This window comes from Rhopilema esculentum, chromosome 5 (assembly GCF_057945365.1).
Source record: "Rhopilema esculentum isolate cy_ngs chromosome 5, ASM5794536v1, whole genome shotgun sequence".
Classification (NCBI taxonomy): domain Eukaryota; kingdom Metazoa; phylum Cnidaria; class Scyphozoa; order Rhizostomeae; family Rhizostomatidae; genus Rhopilema; species Rhopilema esculentum.
The window spans coordinates 8,085,666-8,100,847 of NC_142819.1; the positions used below are offsets into that span (position 1 = coordinate 8,085,666).

The 15,182-nt window shown below is 37.7% G+C and overlaps 1 protein-coding gene across 1 annotated transcript; it reads right to left on the reverse strand.

Moving 5' to 3' along the window:
- Positions 1-4,442: 4,442 nt before the first annotated feature.
- On the reverse strand, positions 4,443-12,919 carry LOC135689981 (glutamine-dependent NAD(+) synthetase). The gene is made up of 9 exons (XM_065207361.2): positions 12,399-12,919; positions 11,254-11,517; positions 10,031-10,439; positions 8,369-8,623; positions 7,255-7,486; positions 6,747-6,948; positions 6,360-6,598; positions 5,832-6,016; positions 4,443-5,002 (listed from the first exon to the last, which is right to left on the reverse strand). Exons 1-9 carry the CDS (start codon positions 12,798-12,800, stop codon positions 4,812-4,814), a joined length of 2,379 nt encoding a protein of 792 aa, XP_065063433.2. The 5' UTR covers positions 12,801-12,919; the 3' UTR covers positions 4,443-4,811.
- Positions 12,920-15,182: the final 2,263 nt, after the last annotated feature.

Below are 15,182 nucleotides of genomic sequence, written 5' to 3' on the forward strand. Positions count from 1 at the left end.
TCACAAAAATTGTACGAAATTTTCAAAGAGCGATTTGCCCTCTTGGCATTTTCAGACTTCTTTACTGGTTCGCACTGCCTAGCAATCTACCTTAATTTGTTTTCTGTCATGAAAGACCCACGCCAACAGAAATTTTTGTATGCAGAACGAACTATAGTACATGCTCTCTTTTTATCAGTTTTGATACTGAGGGAGTTCTTATTTTCACATTCTTTCCAAGTGTTGATGTAATTACGTTCTTTCCTCTATTCTCGATGCTTTTGATCTGTTTTAGTCTAGATCAGGTAATTCTAGTGACGGAGTACCGCAATATGTAAGAATTGGTAAAACCGTTGTTCTGTATAATGCTTCAGCTGCATCTGATGCCAGACTATTTCTTATTTTTCTCATCATGTTCACTCTGTTTTCAGGTTTTTTATAGGTTTTATCAAAGTGTGTGGCAAGTGTCAAAGTTGGGTCCAAATGCACTCCAAGATATTTATAACTTGTGGTTGAGTTCATGAGCTTTCCTTCTACATAAACTTCAAGCTGCTTCCCACCAAGCAAATTCAACCTCTGTCCAGTTCCAAACAACATTGATTCCGTTTTCCTTTTCTTTAAATTCAAAATCAGTTCATTCTCATTTAGCCATGTGTGTGAACTGTTAATGTCCTCGTTCAACCATCCTTCTATATCATGTACACAGTTAGGTGTTGTAAAAAGAACAGTGTTATCTGCATAAGTGATGATCGAGGAATGTCTTTAGCATCCCCCTATATCGTTCATATGAAGGAGGAATAGTAGTGGACCCAATATTGAGCCTTTGGGGACTCCTGTAAAGACTGGGTAAGCGTTAGAATTGCTCCAATTATTTCGACAGGCTGCTTTCGTAAAAAGAGGTAATCCGTAAACCAGTCCAGCTCTCCTTCACTTATGCCATAACTTGGGAGCTTATTCAACAGTAAAGAATGGCTTATTGTATCAAGGGCCTTAGACAAATTGATGTAGAATGCTACTGCTAATTCAGTAGACATTTTTTGTCAATAACCAAAATGATAGTTGACAGGTAAGCGAATACTTTCAAGGTGATTTAAAAGCTGCCTGTGAACAATACGTTCAAGAATTTTCGAAAGAGAAGGGAGAACAGAAATCGGTCTATAGTTCTCAACTCCAGTACTAGGACCGAATTTATGTAATGTTGTAACTTTAGCAGCTTTCCATTCTGTCGGTATTATCCGTTCGCTTAGTGACATGTTAATAACGTAAGCTAATGGTTTTGCAATCAAACTTGCAGCATCTTTTAGTAGGCCTTGAGGGAAATCATCTAACCCTTGTGCCTTCTATCGTTTAAGATTTTTCAACTCGTCATGTACGTCTTTCTCACTGACGTGCTCAAATTTGGAATTCACACAAACGATTCCAGCCATAACAGGTTTTCCCCAAACATAGTCCTTGATGACATTTTTACTGCATTTTAGTTCCTTGCAGCGGTGGAAAAATATTATTAACCTTATCTGTTGTTTGTTTTACATCGATATTGAATGCTGCGCTAGAATGATCAGACACTTCCTTAGCTGGAAAGGCCTCTTTAAGCGTTGACCAGAACTTTTGTGGTTTGCTTGAGTTTTCTCTCAGGAGGTTTTGGCATAATTATTGCAAAATGTTACTATCTACATATAAATCGGTCAAACATTTTGGCAGACATTGGGAAGTTGTAGAAATCAATCGATGTTTTAAGAGATTAAGACTGTATCTTATCACTCCGCTTAGTTAGTTGCAACTTTTTTCCGATTAATCTCAGCTTTAGACAAGCATGTTTGCCAGTTAAATTTATTTAGCCAAGTATAAGTTCCTTTGCACCGAATCAAGCTACAAAACTTAAATGATCAAAAAGGCAGCAACCTGCCATTATTACAAAAGAGGAACAGTCTTGCATATCTGTTGATTAGGCTCTTACAAGGGAAGCCCGAAAGGGGGCGCAAAGGAGGCCAATGAGGGCCCTTGACATTATTGACAGCCTTTTGTAGTTATTAAAATGATTGATATGAGACTCTGACACAAGTGCTTTATTCATGACGAAAATTCTCAAAACCTTTGAAAACATTCTGTCAGTTGTTAGCCCACTTACAAGATGCTTCCAAGATGCCTACACAACGTCGAACGAAAATGGCAGTTACGAAAAAATTAGTAGAAGCTGGGTATTTCTTCAAATGCCCTTTTACTGTAGCCTCCCCATTGCCTTTGGTCGTTCCAGCGTCCTGGCTCTCCCTTGATTTTCTGATGATATGGAAGTTTCTGTTTTTCCCCTAATAGTTTGATAATGATTGTTCATAATTTTCTTCCCTATACATCGAAGCATGAATGTGTTCTTTGCATTGGTACCAAATTCTTAAATTCCATCAGAGATTTAAGAAGCTTCCAAATATAAATGGGTGAGATCACATGCATGAAGCAGAAATTAAAAATATAATCATATTTTCTTATATCACAGTAAATTGCAAAGAGTTTCATAGGCAGGTTTTAGGGATAGCTTTAGTGACACCCACAGCTTTGGAACACTTCACTACGTCGATGACACTATCGTTACGATTTCCAAAACACTTCTTGAAAAGTTCTTCAAAACTGCTCACATGAAACCCTAAGCTGCTAAACAGTCATACTCTAATTACTTTGTATTCTTTGTGGGAAGTTTGAACAGACGTTGTGCAAACGCTCACATTTAATAGTAGCCTACTGTGCAGCGAATAGTTTAACAAAGAAGAACTGCACAAAAGTTGCTAAACCATCAATCAAATCTGAAAACCTATCCTCTTTAGTTGACTATTTGCAGCCTGCCCAGATCCCTTGCATAAGCCACTTTTATATTTTTCTTAAGTCAAGAAGAGGTTTAGCTAAACAACGGACCTCTCCCCAACGCCCAACAAACGGGGCTTTTTAAGGAGCATCAAATTTTACTAGTTTAGAAATGAAAATCTGTCTTTGGTCGACCTCCCGGCCGAACACCACTGACAACCCCACTCCAGCTCTCTCTCTGTCCCCCATCAGATTCCTGATGTCCTGCACGTCCTCCAGGCCAGTGTCACTTCTAATGTTGTCGTCATTGTCATTGTAGTTTATCCTCTTGACGAATGTCCATGTGTGGGTTCCCAAAGCACGAGCCACTTCTTCAGGCCTTACGCAGTATCCGGCTAATCTTATTCTTCTTTCCGCAATCTCTTGGCTTACTGATGGTAGCTTTCCGTATAGATCTGTGTTGGTCGAGTGCTGCTTCCTTGATACATTGAGGGCCATTCTTAAAATTTTGTATGTACCTTCGATCTTCTTTGTTAAAGGCAGTACGTCGCGCCGTTTATTTGTTTATCGAAACAAAGAACAAAATTTCAGTGAGTTTTCATTTCTTAACAAAGGAGGCTCCTTACTTGCTATTGATCAGTTGTACTAATTTGTCACGCTTCTCTAATTTTGAGGACCCTCAAAATTCAACATACAATTGCCAATGAACAGCGCGACACACTGCCTTCAACCAACTAGCCAACGACCAAGTATTGCAGTTGTACAAGAGCACTGATTCGACGGTGGCAACAAATGGACGCACTTTGACATCTCTTCTTCAACGACGACTTTCAGATCTTAGTTTATTTATCTTGGCCAACTTAGAACTGATGAATCAAATCAATGTTTTCTCTGCATAACATCGCGCCGATCCGATCCTCTCGAACAAACTTTAAATACCAAGGAAATATTTCAGAAAAGACATCAACAATATAAATTCAAAAAGTTTTTCTAGAAAGGCGGCTTAGTTAAGGAAAATGTTCAAATTGTACGAAGAACACGAGTTTGATATTAGGGTCTAATTGCAGTAAATAACATGATTTCATTTGGGTGATTTCAAAAGAGAGTGGCTTTCTCGAATAGATGTTCCATTCTTAAGTGTTATGAGGTGGTAAAAATGATGAACGCAAGGTAGTACAGACCAGGTTGGAAAACAAGTATAGTTTCGCCGACGATCAGTGGGACCAATGCGCATATATGCATTTCTGTAGTCAAGGTAATTACCCTGTAGTATAATATACACGACGTCATTGATATTTTTGGCCTGATGCGAGCACAAGAAGACCAGCGTAGCTGCGAGCATATGCAAGTTTTTCAGCCAGGAGTACAGACAACATACGTAGGCAAGAAACAATTTTCGTCATTGCGTCTCTTTGATGTGCCCGTTACCTTTTAAAGGAAACATATTTTCGAGTAAGCCTTACAAAATGCAAAATCTCCTCGATTTTACCGTTACGTTTTCGGGTCGAAATAAACAGAACGTTCAATGCTTTATGCATGAAATGTGTTTATAGTGTTATAATTTAATAGTTTCTACGAAAATATTGATCGTGAAACAGTACGCAAAGGCAGACAATAATTGAGAATTGGATTTTGAAAAGGAATTCCGGCAAGAAGAAGTGTCCCGGAAAGCATAATATGGTTGAGAATCTTCGGTTAAATTTTTGTAAACAAAAAACTCACAGGGATTTTTGCGCTAGCAAGTTTAAAGTTTGAGCCAATAATACAAGTTGTGACATACATTACTAAATTATACAAAAATCAAACAACCATTAACAAACCATTATTTACTTATCAAGCTTACATGTCCCAAAAAACGAGGGTCCAGATCAAGAGGCTATATTTTAAAGAGGTGAAGTATAATTACAAAATTATTTCAAAAGACTTTGGACGGAATCATATGAAAAATGTTAAAAAGACAGGAGGGTGCTCAGATGTCTTGGCCAACACCTTCTAATGTTAGTAACACCATCTCCATGATATTTTACCAGATTAAAAACTCACGTTTTGAGCATCTTTGCAGGGCAAACAGTTACCTCATGCCTATGCAATTTTCTTTTTCGATGACCCAAGTCTTCTTCCATCGTTTCTGAAGGTTGCTCTTTGTTTTCGCTTCCACAGTTTTTGTCTTCCAAGTTGTTCTTGTCCATTTCTATAGGCTCAGTCTTCACTGCTTCGGAGGAATTCGGGCCTAGAAATAGAAAAAAACTGATTTTCAACATAATCAAACAGGACGTCTCTTGATTTTTGAAGCTCAATAGCATCAAAATAAGAACAGATTCACCGACAATGCTGATAAAGTTACAATCTCTGCCAAAAGTCTTTGAATTCAAACACCACCTCTCCCCATTGAAGTAAAGTTTGTTTACAATATTTAAGACATCAGGATGTACATATTTTTGTGCGACTTGTTAGATATTTGACTAATCTATCAGCATTGTTATGAGGGAACGGAAATAGTAGTATTTGAGAACAGAATACCAGAACATGCATTTTACATAGAAATATGAATCAGTTACTATTGGCAATGTCCAGAAGTCTTTGTAAGTAATAAACTCCTTTTTTATTAAGAAAGCACAATATAAGAGCACCGAGGCTCTAATGTCTATAAAAATGAGAAAAACGTAAGAACGTGGCCTGCTTCAAACGAAAAATTCGCATTGTGAAAAGGAAATGGATGTATATCGTAAAAAATGGTACTGAAAATTTTTGCTCGTGTTGAAAAAACAGAACAGATTTTAGGAGCTCATCAACTCTGCTACTAAAAACGACATTGTTACTTGACGGCCTAAGAAACAAGTCGTCGTGAGCAATCAGTGTTGAAATAAGAACAAAATTAGGAGCACTTGATCAGACAATCCAGGAAACAAAAATCTCGAGCCTCGGCTGATACCTGGTTCTTATAAACAGGAGTTTAAACAAAATTCTGCTACAACTACGGCATCTTCTTAAAATGCATGAATTAAAAAATCACTCTTCTCTCTACTCATTACTCGTAAATCGTAGAGCCTCAGGCAAACCTGCATTATCTGTGGATGCTGTTGCTGATGAGGAAGACGATCCATGATTGGTAGAGGTGTGTTTCGCTTCTAATGAGCCCTCTGTCATCTGGGCAAGCCTGCTTGTCACTGTATGCAACGCCCTGTCAATACGGCTAAACTGCCATGGCCAGCTGACACGATACAGGAACGGCCTCAGATCAAACCTAACAAGCACAAATTGAGTCATCACAACCATTAGCTCTTATAAAAAAGAGATATGGAAAAGATCGATAATACAATTCTTGATGTAATTGATCAAATATCTAAAGCGAAAACCCATCAGGTCATAAGTCCAATGTCAGCGCTAGGTACGAGTGGAGGAAAATTGATATTAAGAAATACGCGTAACTCTTTACAACCGCTGATTTAGACGGAAAAAGACAAACGAGCTATTGCTGGTGGATTCAAAACGAGGTGAAAACTAAAAAAGGCAGCCTTCTAAAGAGATGAAGAAGAGCAGTGTTGATTCTATTGGGCGTTGTGTAGCAAAGCAAATAAATGGCTTACCTGTTGTCGTCCGGCGAGTAGCTTTCGGCGTGATAGGCCGGCGTCAAAACTGTCATTTTGTGTCTATTTATAGCATGTTTTCTGAAGAATAGCTTGACTTTATCGGCAATGGCCGTCGGTGATAGCTTCTGACTCCACTCTCCAAGTAGTTTTGTGAACATGCTGTATGGCCCACATGCATAAACCTTGCGGAACTTCCCGAAAACTGACAATTCCTCGTATGAAAGGCCCATATCACTCTAAAAATTTTAATCATTCATCAAACATAATATATTTACAAGTACTGCATGGAAAACAAAAAAAAGATCTCGCGGATAAAAAAAGGTCTCGCGGGTGCAACACAATCTCGCGGTTACAAATAAGCTCGCGGGTAAAAGGAAGCCTAACCTCGTCAGTCTGTTGAATCTGGCCATTTTCAAGTGGTTCTAGCTCTGCAGTTGGTGGTGCTCCTAGGATTGGTATCAATGATGTAAAGTTGAATTTCTCTACGCAATAGAAGATGAACGATCGAAGATCTGTCTTGCTAATACCGCCAATGGGATTGAGATCTGCGCTTGAGCAATCGTATTTCGTCATGTATCCAAGAAGACTGTAATGTATTAAGAAAGCAAGATGAAAATAGGATTTCTCCCTTGAAAAGCTAGCGTCGATTGGCATTCTCATGGCACATAAATTTCATATAAAGAGAGATAAAACAGGCATGACCCCACAGGCCTAATATTTTAAGAACTGTAGGTACACTGGGCTATAACAGTTTGCTCCGTAAATTTTGATATGAGGTTAGGTAGTTAGACGAAATATGGCTCTCTTTTTCTGCTATGTTTATTTTCAGATGGCAATGGCCCAATCAGATATCTAAACAAAGTGGTTTTTCGTATCAAATCATAACTCATACCTTTCATCGACATTTGCTGAACCAAGTACCAGCAAAGAACCCTGTTTGTTTCTAGACCAGCAAATTAGCTGGGCAAATAAATAGCTGATCACCATTCGAGTACGAGCTTGTATGTTTTGCAAGGCAAGATTTTCTTGCTGAGTCCCTCCATGTGCTCGAAACCGCGGGCTTGATCCGGTAACAGTAGTAAATATACCAACAAGCGCTCGCACGGCTGTATCGATTACTATTCCTGCAACAAAGAGAAAAAAATCATTAAGCAATGTTTGCCACGCTTGTAATGGATATAAAGTTGCCAAGAGCTTCCCATTGGGGCAAATTACACTTCCATACTCAGGTACAAAATTTTGTATGATCGCTAAAAACGAGGGAAAACGATAGTGTAAAGCCCTTTACAAGATTTCCGTTGTTGCTTGTAGCGGTCAGTTTGGCAAAGCTTTAAATCTGTGATAATTCATCTCGGGGAAATTTCGATTCGAACGCAGGACGTTTTGTTCGAACGCAGAAGGTTCGACTATAACCCCTTCATTTTTCTTTAAACATTGTACTAAAGGTTGATCACATAACAATTTTTAGAAATATTTTGGCGCTGGAAATAAACTTAACTACCTTTAAACATAACCAAAAAAGAAATGAACTTGTAAAACCAACATGGATTTGAAGTAAGATTCGTTTGAGAACGTTTTTTAATGCTGTGACAGTGGGATTGGTTAAGTGCCTATTGGAATCACAGAAACTTACAAGAACCATTGCAGTTAGGATGACAAAAGATTCTAAACAGAATCAAAGCAGCCCCCCCCACCCTCACCCCCCCGGAAGTAAAATAGGCACTTGTTGCAGCTTTTGTCATAAAGTACTGCAGAAACAATGAAATAACCAATACGATCCCCGGTTTTACTGATCCGAAGATATACAAACTATTCCTCAATAATAGATCTCCAAAACGCATCTAGACACTATTTTAGCAAGCTGTACTGTCCTGGGTATTTTAGTCTGAATATCTTATAGCTGGCGGGGGGGGGAGGGCGGAGGGGAGCGTGGTTTTGTGACGTCATACATTTTCTTGCAACAAACACAATAGCCTAGACACAAGAATTAGCCAGTAGAAACAAACCTAGATGATAGCTTCCAATATCTCTGCCCAAATTTGCTGCTCTTTCTCTTGTCTCTGCTGACGAGTTCTCAGTTCCCATGTAGCAAGTTACAAATATTTTACCACACAATTCCTTAGAATCTGTTGGTATGTAGTCTGGCTCTTTCACAATTCTTTGGATGTCTTTCAATACTTGAACATTGCCATTTTTCACTGCTTTACAAACCTGGTTACACATAGAGGCCACGATACATGCGGTTGAGGAACTATCGATTCCTTAAACAGAAAATAATAGTAACAATAATATTAATCTTTGATATAATATAAATCTTTCATTTTTGTATAGGTTAACTTGTTCAGTAAATTAAATTATTGTTATCAATCAAAAATGATGAAGAACAGACCACCACTGCTTTTGTTCCGACAAAAGAGGAAAGGCCAAATCTGGGAGACAAACAAAGAAAAACAAATGAAGAGAGGAGAGGCCACAGTATGCTCAACAGACTCTAAAAGCAGGCCTCTCCGGGAATAAAAAGCACGCGGGCTAAAAAAGACCCCTGCTGGTTTGGCTGCGTGGGCTATTTAGCCCTTGCAGAATTTGTTGTTTATCTTTTTATATTTGAGTATATACAAGCCAAAAAACAAATTATCATGTCTACTTGTAAACATGATTTATGTTAGGAAGACAGTTTTATGTGCATTGCTATTCCTTAAAATTACAAAAGAGCATGTTTTGTGTAGAAACACAGATATATTGAGTAGTATCCAATAAAACTCATCTTTATTCAAAAAGAAAAAGAGCAGGACAATGTTATTTAAAGGGTAATGGAAGATTAAGTTGATTCGCATTAAAACTTCACGAAAGAATAACTGAAATACACTTCTTTTCTATTAGAAATGAAGGTTGACTTGAAGTACTCCAGTTTCTTAACGGTATAGGAAATTCCAATTCTCATTCTTTCTTAAAAGATTCTTAATCTGAAAAAAGCACGGAAGAGCGAAAAATAACATGATAAAGATCGGCAAATAACATATACATAAACTTCAAAGCATAAAGGGAAGCAGAAATGCGGATCAAAAGTAACGAGAGAGTTCAGGAAGGGTGAATGATTGGTTCTATGTTTTGACAAATCCCAACCGCTTATCTCTCACCTTGTTGGAGAGTCAACGAGCAAAAACGAATTATTTCTGAAACTTTTTAAATTTTTTTCCACTTGCCCAGTTGTCGTTTCTTATAGCGTGTTTCTTTTAAAAAAGGAATGTATTCGTAACACAAATTTCGTACTTGCTGTGTAACCATTCTCATTCTTGCTATTTTACGCTATCTGTTGTTTCTTTCCTGCACAACCATTTACTATTCCATTGCCAGTTGTAACAGGTAATACTATAGTTTGTTAACATTTGATGTCAAAAGAAACTGAAATATCTTTTTTTTAACGAAAGTGCAGAAAACCATAAACCATATAGCAAACATTGTTTCATTGTTTTCAGACAGATCCCTTTTGTTGAAAAGTTGGTGAATCATTCTTAACTGTGGACAGGTTGGAAAATTTGTCAACCAAGCAGCTCCAGGTGGCAAAATGCCTCGTTTTTTGAAACATGTTTTTTGTCTGGGGTTGCAGCACCCCTCTGTTCCCCCTGAACCTATACCCCTTTGCTATATTTTCTATGGTGTTAACCCACCTCCACTGAGTGGTAAAAAAAACCCAGAGGATCCTGATCTTCTTAGATAATCCCACAGCCAACAAGCTGGTCCCAGAGCGATTTCTTCCTCTGGAGTATGATAGAACATATCAATTATAGGTGATGCTGGAATAACTAGGCTATCGTCATGGGTTAAGGCATAATCCACAAAGATTCGCCTGTACACCTCATTCCTTGTATTATCCAATCCAGAGTTGTTGGACCTTCCACGGTATGATCTGACATCCTCTATATCAACTGTAGCAGTCAACACTTCCACTTCATCAAGTGAGAACTGAGCTGCCTGTGCAAGTACTTTTCCATTGATAACAATCAGTGAGGATCCATCATAGTAAACTCTCTCCCCATCACAGCCTTTAACATTTGAATATAAATATACACCACCTGCCTACAATACAATAAAAAAGTTGTTAATCTGAATCACTTGGAGTTTGATAAACTTATGTTTTCATAAAGTTGCCTGATGATTGCATTAAGTGTGAAACTAGGTGTAGCTACTAGAACTATCCTGTTCAATACACTAAAAGCCTGTATATTAATAAATGTATACACAAAATAATCTAGCAACACTATTACATTAACATATTTCTACATAAAAGAACTTCACTGGTGGAAAAAGTGAAAATAAAACTGAATTTATATAAACTTCGTTTTAGCAATGTTTTCCTTGCAGAAAAATTTCTGAATAGTTGCCACTGAAAATCTAAGTATTTTATGAGATTGGTAAAACATTTTCTTGTTTCATTTAGCTTCAGAATTTCTCTGGCAAAAAGAGGTCTGCAGAAAATGTTGTTACAATTTTGTGACTTGTGCATTGCAAAAAAAAGAAAACAAGAACTTTCCGAATCAAATAAGCCTAGGTACTGCAAATATTTGAGATAGCATGAAATGGAAACATAGCATGTACACAAGTAATCTCTGTCCAACACTCTTTAGAGTAAAAATGTCAGAAGCATTTATACTTATAAGTACCTGACAATTATTAATCAGCCTTCTTTGGAGAGAGCAATGAGAGTATAAGGTTTCTTTTTCATCTCTGATTACATTCTTTACTCATTGCAAAAACTTACTATACTGTATATTCTGACATATCAATATTGTATCTTTCAAGGGCTCATTATCAATATTGTGATTTGGCTATGGATCTTTCAGCTAAAAAACTGCCAAAAATTAAAAACCTCCATGAAGTATAAAAAACTTACTCTAGCAGTACCATTTAAAATAAGGTCCATCCTCTCATTAAGTTTTCTTAGCGAATGATGACTCCCACTGCCATTTGTGATTATTTCTACACCATCTTTTGCCATATGAATATGGGGATTATTTGGCACAAACATTTCCTCACACATCTCTGACCCAAGACATGTATCCCTTGTAGCTATAACTGCATCACCGAAAGGAACTGTTGTTTGGCCTGTAATTTTTGTTATCATTCTTGGAAGGAAATACTCCTCTGTCTCTCTTTGCTATAAGAAAATTGCATTTAACAACTCAAGTATAATGTGTAAGTAACAGAACTTCAGTTTTCAAATGGATCAACAAAAATTGAGACAGAGATTTCCTAGTCAGACTATCAAGGATCACACACCAGATAGGATTTATAAAGCCCTTCTTTTTAGCATTAATTCTAATTTTTTATGTGACTTTTTTCTGTTTATTAGCAATTTATCAAAAATGGTTATTCAAATCTGTACTTTTACTTTAGTTGTGTAGGACAGTTTACCCCCGTCACTAGTACTTGCCCTTGTACGTAGGATTTCGGTATCATTCTTGGAAGGAAATACTCCTCTGTCTCTCTTTGCTATAAGAAAATTGCATTTAACAACTCAAGTATAATGTGTAAGTAACAGAACTTCAGTTTTCAAATGGATCAACAAAAATTGAGACAGAGATTTCCTAGTCAGACTATCAAGGATCACACACTAGATAGGATTCATAAAGCCCTTCTTTTTAGCATTAATTCTAATTTCTTATGTGACTTTTTTCTGCTTATTAGCAATTTATCAAAAATGGTTATTCAAATCTGTACTTTTACTTTAGTTGTGTAGGACAGTTTACCCCCGTCCCTAGTACTTGCCCTTGTACGTAGGATTTCGGTTAGGAACTTCATTCTGTGGCAGTAATGTAAGGGTGTTACTTTATCTGAATAGGAGTTAAGGTTTCGATCATACGAGTATTGCCACAGAATGAAGTTCCTAACCGAAATCCTACGTACAAGGGCAAGTACTAGAGACGGGGGTAAACTGTCCTACAGTTGGAATATTAGATAAAGTAATTGGTAGCTTCCGCAAAATGCTTGCAGATAAAGATATATAAGTAATAAAAACTGTATCGAAAGATAGCATACTCTTGTCCACGGAGTGAAAAACCTCCTTTCTCTGTAGTTACCACTCAGGGCAAGCATTAGCTTTGGACGGATCAGGTAAATGCGTTTGTTCAAGAAGATGACGCGACAGTTGTAACGAATATTTTTATGCATCACGGGCATTCCAACATCAATCAAGATATCTCGACATATTTGATTTTCCAAAAGACATGCTAACACTTCCCAGGAATGCAGAAAGGTATCTGACTCGATAAAATGATCGTTACACCCGTAGCCTGGGATTTCTAATTCTGGCCCAAGACGGTACCTTGCTCCTTTCTCTTTTGCAATCAGAATACTTTCGAGGATTCTCTGCAGATTTCCATCGAAGTCCATTGCCCATTGGCTGAGCGAACATGCTGCAAGGGTGGCTTTTCGTCCCATATCCGTGATTTCCACAGTCTAACAGAGACTAGAAAGCTTAAAATATTTACCAAAACGCTGCAAGATCAGAAAGGTACTGTCATGTTTTGGTGTTCCATGGAACGGCAGCTACCACCTTTACGATTGCTCTCCTTAAAAGTTCACCCCTTATATCGAGGCTGCAGGCCGTTTCCATGGTAATTTGCAAAATAGGGAAAAATCATTTTCTTATTCTGTGGCATAAACATTTTCCGTCCCATCTTTTCTTTGTTCTATATTATTGAATTTCCTTTCTGTGATCGCGTAATAGTGGTTGATAACTTTCTTTTCTGGGAGACTCTGGACCCAATCAAAATTCTGTACGTACGGAGTTTTCCGTAGAATCGGGCAGGGTTTTTTAAAGAAGATTTAGAGTTGCACATTTTTCTCGGGGGCACTGTGTTGAAGAAATAATGTTTGGTTCTTATAAGTATAAATAAAATGAACATGATGCGCAGGTACAGGTAGCTTGTGTTCCAGACCAGTGGCGTAGCCAGGGTTAGAAGATAGGAGGGGCAAAGAGGAGTCCGACAGCAGAGGGTCCGGGGCTTTACCCCCGGGAACATTTTTGCTGACTACACACTTCAGAATTCGGGAAAACTCTCCCATTTTGCAAATGCGTTTGGAAAAGATATGGCTTTTGTTGGTGGCAATGGTTGGCTGATCAAACACAATAAACGTCATATGTAGCTTTTCTCTTTTCTAATTCTGTATTACTTTTAACTTTCCTTGCAACATTAACCAACATAATGTGAAGTTTCAATTTTCTTATTCATATTTGATGCAATTGAGTAATGCCGCAAACCCCTGCGAGCAGATCAGGCTGAATTTTTTGCGACCACGCCCTTCATTTTACCTCATAATGCATCGCAGAATACTTCTTTTAGTCACTTCTTTCAATCGTTTATAACTTTTTACTATTTTAAGTAAATTTTTGCTACGTTTTATTTATTCTATTTTTAAAATGGAATGCAATTCTATAGTAGGCCCCCAGAGCCCCAAGGCCCTAGGGCAATTTGCCAACCAATCGCCCCCTTTTCCGCGGCCCTTTCAGCTGCTATTTAAGCGAATTCCTTCTTTTCAGTTACTACAACAATTTTAGCAAAATAATCGTCACAATGTTTGATTACATAGCAATAACACAGCTTTAGCAAAATTTTTCTCGAAACACATTTGCAACTATGTAAATTCGATACTGTCCGGATACTTTCGTGAGGGGAGTGTACTACATAAACTTGAAACTTCCTGGAAACGTTCATGATTGTAAGGAATCTCTGAGTTCAGTATTGTAAGGAGAATCTGCTCCTGAAAACTTTTCATTTTACACCTCTTTTCAACGCTCCATCTAAACGATACCCCATTGTTTTTAGGTCCCCTCTATACTGTAGCACCCAGTAAAAAGAAGAGAGTATTAAGATATATTTACCACTAATTTCTATTCAATTTCAGTGTACATTTGTAAAACAATATTCTACTCCAAAAAACTCATTTCTAGTAAATGCTCGTAAATGCACTCGTTGTGCTAACGCCACCACAACCCCCCCCCCCCCCCCTATTTTCAGTGTCTACATTCGTGTATACCGGGCAAAATATTAATTTTCTTTAATTTCAATATATTCTAAAATTATATTACACAACATTTGATTCTCGTCGTCGCTTTGTTTTGCTCCTCTGACTAATACCTACATATATTGTGTTTTTTACCCAACCTCCCATAACTGTGAAGCCTATGTTCCGTTATTTGTCCTTATTATTCTTTGTTAAATAGTATTGTGATTTCTGTTGTTTCTTGCTTCTCCAATGCGTGAGATTTTGATCTGCCTTCTCCACTTTCAAGTTCGGGGTCTGGAGCACAGCCTACCATCTATTTAGTATCTCTCATCTTTACACATATAGATGGTACAATATTTATCCAATCCCTGGTTTCATTTTGGTGCCTGTTAAACATAAGAATTAGATTGAAAGTCATCAGAATTGGAGCCCGAATACTCGTGAAAATAAACGAAGGAGGGTTAATGGCAGCAGTTAAGCGTTTGTCACAGACAATGTCATAAACAATGTCACAAACGTTGGCACTGGGTTGATTTTGATATAACTAATAAATGTTTGATGTTGCACGTAAGATTAACCTGGTGAATTGTTAGCATACGCATGTTTATTTGCTAAATATACAATAATTCTATTAAGAATTCATAGCTTCAATTTAGGCCAGTAAAAGATCTTCTTACCGCATCCTTGCTTCACTCTAAGTGAAAATTTGGTCGTGTTAGGGATTCGAACACGGGATCATTGGTTCTGCAGCCCACGATCCAAACCACTGCCATTACGGTAACCTCCATCCATATTGTCCGCGAAAACGTTTTT

What these genes read in the sequence shown, in the direction of transcription:
- LOC135689981 (XM_065207361.2), bottom strand. Translation starts at nt 12,800, where the DNA reads ATGGGACGAAAAGCCACCCTTGCAGCATGTTCGCTCAGCCAATGGGCA. An exon ending in TTTTCACTCCGTGGACAAGA is followed by an intron (nt 11,518 to 12,398) that starts GTATGCTATCTT and finishes ATTTTCTTATAG; the next exon opens with CAAAGAGAGACAGAGGAGTA. An exon ending in AGATTCAACAGACTGACGAG is followed by an intron (nt 6,599 to 6,746) that starts GTTAGGCTTCCT and finishes TAAAATTTTTAG; the next exon opens with AGTGATATGGGCCTTTCATA.